The sequence below is a fragment of the Euprymna scolopes genome, chromosome 26, assembly GCF_053919585.1.
Source record: "Euprymna scolopes isolate OS-2025 chromosome 26, ASM5391958v1, whole genome shotgun sequence".
NCBI classification, from domain to species: domain Eukaryota; kingdom Metazoa; phylum Mollusca; class Cephalopoda; order Sepiida; family Sepiolidae; genus Euprymna; species Euprymna scolopes.
Window position 1 is genome coordinate 31878168 of NC_136507.1, and position 6209 is coordinate 31884376.

Genomic DNA, 6209 nt, shown 5'->3' on the forward strand with positions numbered 1-6209 from the left:
TATAATAAATTATGGGGTTTATCTATTTTATTTTTACTTTCATCATATTTTGTCTTGGTTTTGATACCGTCAAATTCAACCCAAATTTACAACCCTTCCTTTTCATAACCTATCATACTTTCATAAATCAGAGTCCATTTTCTGTAGGCTGTTTTTGAACCCAGTCAACGACGGGTACTTTTGCTAGTGTGTGTGTATGTATGTATGTATATATATATATATATATATATATATATATATATATATATATATATATATATATATATATATATATATATATAAACTGTTTTACGTGACTGAAATCGGGAGTAAGCCGTTTTATTTAGACACGTGATTATCACAAACAATGGCAGTGGAAATGATGAAAGTTATATAAAGTGTCACGTTATTTCCTCCGCCTCTCGATAGGAATGAATATTACGAGAGAGAGAGAGAGAGAGAGAGAGAGAGAGAGAGAGAGAGAGAGAGAGAGAGAGAGAGTTAGGAAAAATATTAAAAACCTCCCTTACATTTGCATTTCTTTCACTCGATCCAATCCAGGTCCAACTGTGTACATACAAATCTGTTGCATCTGACAGGTAATATGTTGTTGTTGTTGTTGTTGTTGTTCTTATTGTTATTGTTATTTATTTTTTAATTTTTTTTTTTATATTTTGCACCACTTTCATCTCTGTGTACTGACAGAAATACCCATTCTCAAAAAACAAACAAACAAAAAAGCCCCAAAAAGCAAACACATAATATAAAAAAAATTAAAGAGATTTTACTTATATTACGTAACGCCCTAAAAAAAAAAAAGAAGAAGAAAACTCGATGAAACCGGGCTTAAAATTACTGGTAAAAACAAAAAATTGGTTAACTGCTCTAAAAGTTTAGAATTGCTGAGAAAGAACGAAACTGATCCCCACTCTAAATTCTAAATCGTCGTTTTTTTTTTTTTTTTTTTTTTTTTTTTTTTTAAGGGAAGTTATACGTAATTGCCTACAAAAGTAGAATCTTATATTTTTAGAGGCGGGTGGGGGGGTCAACAGAGGAATGTGAAAAGTTAAATTCAATTGCTACAATGCTACGGTAGTCAAATAAATTATTAATTTAAACAAAATGTCATAAAAACTAATTTTGTTAAGGTAATGTTGTTTCATGTCTAAAAGAATTCGAACTTCTGCAGTTTAATATTCCTAAACAAATTGAGAAAACCATTTTTAACATGAGGAGAGGTGGGAAAGCTTTACATTACACAGATTGACTCACGGCATTCGTGTGACCGACTTCTCCTAAAATGAAATGAATTAATTTGCTTGCGGATGTTAAACTGCTCAGGTAATAAAAATATTTGATGTAGAAAAAAAAATGGCTTAAACTAATACAACGTATTTTCCCATAACACCGGTGGAAACAGTTCAATTCACATCACATAAAAGTTTAATATCTACTCTTCTGAATTGAGATTTCTAAACTACAGAGATTGCGTTGCTGCTTGTATAGATCGGCCCACATGGCAGCTAATTTTGACGCTTTAAAATCCAGTTGCGAACAGAACAGCTGAAAGACGACCACACAAAAATAAATTCGGGTTCTTGAAACAGAAAACGGAAAGCGAAAAGGCACTTAACGATTTATTTGCATTGCATTGTTTTTTACTGATGTATTTATATTGTTGCTTTATATATATATATATATATATATATATATATATATATATATATATATATATATATATATATATATGTGTGTGTGTGTGTGTAAAAAAAAACAAGTTATGTGTATTAGCATTTCGTCTTTATTTCCAGAATTCCTCCGCATGAATAAAGTTAAGAAGTTTTCGTAATTAATCTCGTAAACATTTTGTGCATGCGGTTTCAGGGAGCAGTCATATATAAAAAATATATATATATATAAATAATATATAAAAAAAAAAAAAAAAAAAAAACGTTTACGCACAATTCCCCGTGAAGTACCATAGCGTGTGTGTGTGTGTGTGTGTGTGTGTGTGTGTGTGTGTGTTTTTCAGCAACTTGTAATTATTATCTATCATGATCTTTTAAGTTTTTTTTTTTTTTTATCAATCACGCGAAGTTTTTAATTCGGCGATTCAGACGCACAGGCGACCTTAAGTCCGATCGTATCGGTGTCAGATGAAAACTAAACGTCGATGTAAAAATGTTCCGATTACCAAAACTGGACTTTCTGTTTTAGTTTAAAATAAATCTGTAAAATATATCAAAAAGAATAAATGGTACTTGTACAGTTTAATCAAGACATTAAAAAAATGAAAATATCGAAAAAAAAAAAAAATTATATTGTACGCATCCGTTTTGGACTGAAGATCCTCGGAAATTTTTTTTACTTAATTTGATCGAGTAGTTTCTTTTTTCTTTCTTTTTTTTTTTTAAACAGCGGAAAAACATGTTTTTATGACAACACGTTGAAGGTAGATATCTTTGAATTTTTGAACACGCCACGGGGAGATAACTCAGTTTAAAGCGCCGACACTCCTTCCCCATCTTTAATACTAGCTTTTCTTCCTAAAAATCGAACCTTTTGCTCGGTATCATAACAAATTATTTTTTCGCTGTAAAAAAAAAAAAAAATACTTGATGAAATTGAGTGATTTTTTTTTTTGATAACTTCATTTCATGACGGATACGTACAATATAACCTTTTTAATGTCTTGATTAGGCTGTGTAAGTACCAAAATATAAAATGTCAGCGCTTCTACACTATTGGGACGAAATTTCGGAGATGGTAATACTGAATTTCACAAGAAAACAATGGTATCTGTGTATTCCTCGTATTTTTAAGATGATTATATCCAAAAATTACGAAAATCGATAAGATAGAAAATTATTTATTAAAGAAAATAAAAAAAATAGAATTTGATGAAAACGATCGTAAGACACAGGAGAGTTCAAAAGCGAGGTAATTTTTCTGTTTTGATTCAAACAAGATGGCGGCAATTTTTACCTGCTAAACACGATTAAAGTTGTTTTGTTTAATAATTCAGTAATATTCAGGTAATTTCGACTGCATAATTTGGAAGCTACTATTGTAACTTATTAGAATTGAAAAAAAAAATCAGTTTAAAAATTTTTTTTATCTGAAAACTCCATGTTTTTTATCATAAAAACTCCATAACTACAAAATCTCGTCCCAATTCTGTAGAAGCGCCAAGATGTCTTAGTCTCGAAGGATTTCTCCTTCACCGACTGGAAACAGAACGGATAAAATGTTGTATCAAAACAACTAGTTCGCCGCCTCCTCCTCCTCCTCCTCCTCCTCCTCCTTCTTCTTCTTCTTCTTCTTCAACAGACAGACATAAAACAAATAAAAAGCAAAAATTCACAAATAAATCTATATATTAATACGATAGCGTGTGTGTGTCTTTTTGTGTGTCACGCTTTTCGGCAAATTTCCTTGGTTGAGATTTAAGAACACACACACTACCGTATTAATATATATATAGATTATACTAAATGTGAGTTAATGGATTTGATGAGTATTTAATGAGATCCCAGGCATAATCTCCTTCTTTTCGGAGGATGATAGTCTGATGTGTTTACTTCCAGTGATGACGTCATTATCTTGTTAAAAAGATGCATATAATATATTTATGATGTACTACATTGACATAAGATGCCATATTCCAAAAATCACATGGATGTACTGCTGATTCAAAAAATAAGGTAAATGGATCAGTGCATGCTAGAGGCTTATTTGTAGCATTCCAAAAGTCACGTAAATCTATCAAGTAATCCTGAGTTCATATTTTCATTCTTAATGTCTTCATGGCAGTAATTACACAAACTGTTCTTAAGGAGGGGAGTGGATTAAAGTCACTGAAATGCTGAGACTGATACTACACTCAGAAATACATGTTGAATAATGCTTGCCTAATCCCTAACCATGTTAATGTTTTTATGTATTAATTTTGAAAAACTGCTGAAACAGTTTATGATTTAAGCATTACTTTAGTTCAAGTATATTTTTGACAGTGGGGTGGGGGATATGAAATCAGTCCCGGAAATGGCTGAAACCGTTTACGATTTAAACATTACTTTATTTCATATATAATTTTAACAGTGGGGTGGGGGATGAGAAGTCAGACCGGAAATGGCTGAAACAGTTTACGATTTAAACATTACTTTATTTCATGTATATTTTTAACAGTGGGGTGAGGGATATAATGTCAGTCCCGGAAATGGCTGAAACAGTTTAAGAGTTAAACATTACATTATTTCATGTATATTTTTAACAGTGGGGTAGCGGACATGAAGTCAGTTCCGGGATTGGATGAGACATGTGCAAATATGCACTAACAGAGTACCCAGCATCGCCCAGAATTGAATGAGATCGGTGGAAATCATATAGTAGCAGAATACCCAGCGTCGCCCGGGATCGAATGCAAAGAGTGGAAGATATATACTAACAGAATACACGGCATCACCAGGGATTGGATAAGATAGGTGGAACATATATACTATGAGAATACCCGGAATTGATTAATGTGTTTGTAATGAAATAATCAGCCCAGGCAATATATTAAAGTTATTATTTTAGTAAGAAGTGCGATAATGTGGGTCAAAATTATGAAAAATGATTGTCGAAATTAGTAACATATCCAATAATTATGAAAAATGATGAAATGTGAGTTAATTGATTGGTGTATTTGTGATGAAATAATGAGCCCAGACAATATATCAAAGTTATTATTTATTAAGGGGGGGGCGATAATTTGAGTTAACATTATGATAAATGACTGTAAAACTTAGTAACATATCCAAGAATTATAAAAAATTATGAAATGCTAGTTTATTGATTGGTGTGTTTGTAATGAAATAATCAGCGCTGACAATATATCAAAATTATTATTTTAGTAAGGAGGGGGCGATAATGTGTGTTAAAATTATGAAAAATGATTGTGGAAATTAGTAACATATCCAAGAATTATGAAAAATGATGAAATGTGATTTAATTGATTAGTGTGCTCGTAATGAAATAATCAGCCCAGACAATATATCAAAATTATTATTTTAGGAAGGGTGGGGGCGATAATGCGGGTTAAAATTATAACAAGTGATTGTCGAAATTAGTAACATATCCAAGAATTATGAAAAATTATGAAATGTGCGTTAATTGATTATTGTGTTTGTTATGAAATAATCAGGCCCAGGCAATATATCAAAGTTATTATTTTAGTAAGGGGGGATACAATTTTAACAAAAGGGCTTGAATAATATGATGGTGTCTTCATTCATGCTGAACGTCCACAGAATGCCTAGCAGCAATATATTACATATGAAAGATGAGGCTGTGGAATTTCCATAGGTTCTGCTAATAAAATATTAATAAATAATTATAATAAAATAATAAAACATAATGTAATGCCGAAATGTAGTAAAATTATGATTGTATTTTTGTTGTTGTCATTTTCCGTTGTACGAACCCAAGTTTTATTTTGCATGGTCATAACGGGCAAAAATAAACGAATAAATATAGGGGAGGGGGCCTAGTTTTGAAAGCCGATTTATTATAATTTTTTTGTAGGTTTCCGACTACTTTTTGATTATATTTGAAAGATTAAGAACTAAACTTAATTTCCAAAAGGAAAAAATATTTGTACATGTGAAAAAAAAAAAGTTATGAAAAATGTTTTCACAGCTAAATTTTGAAGTTAAATAAATTCATTGTAAAAATCCTGTAAAAGATAAATATTAGTTTTCTGGCTTTATTTTAAAGATAATCAGTAAAATGAAGTCCTAAGATATTGAATTAAAAAATAAAAAAAAAACACCTTGTTTGTACAAAAAATAGCTTAATTAGCCCTCAAAAAGCAAGTAATTCTGCTGTCTGCAAAAACGCAACAAATAAAGGGTTGTAAACACGATTATATGGAAGCCCAAAATTTCAGCCAATCGAAACGTTGTTTCAAAATGAAGTCATGATATTAAAAGGAGATAGGCGTGTCAGATTTCTCCCCCCCCCCACCAGACGTGCATCCGTACATTCCTATTCTGAACGTTTGTATCAATTTTTATCATTTTTTAATTTAATCATTTTTATGTTCCTGTTTTTAGATTAATTTTGTTTTTAATTATTGTTCGAAATTATATAAAAATTATGTTACACCGAAAGTTTCACATTCTTGCAAGCAAGGAAATTATTAAAATCTTGCATATAAAAATTATGCAAAATCTGTAATTTAAAAAAAA

The 6209-nt window shown here is 30.7% G+C and overlaps 1 protein-coding gene across 2 annotated transcripts in view; it reads left to right on the plus strand.

The window, feature by feature from the left end:
* The first annotated feature begins 351 nt into the window (after positions 1 to 351).
* LOC145247965 (O-methyltransferase MdmC-like) overlaps positions 352 to 6209 on the plus strand; it is a 52318-nt gene continuing 46460 nt past the window's right edge. The window contains exon 1 of one of the 2 annotated variants that reach the window (XM_080109615.1): positions 352 to 578. Coding sequence is in view for 1 of the 2 variants with exons in the window: in XM_080109614.1 (XP_079965740.1) it covers positions 1305 to 1320 (16 nt within the window). In the remaining variant the exon portion in view is untranslated. Of the gene's footprint in view, positions 579 to 1198; positions 1321 to 6209 lie in introns of those variants that run through there. The other variant, XM_080109614.1, reaches the window with a different exon arrangement.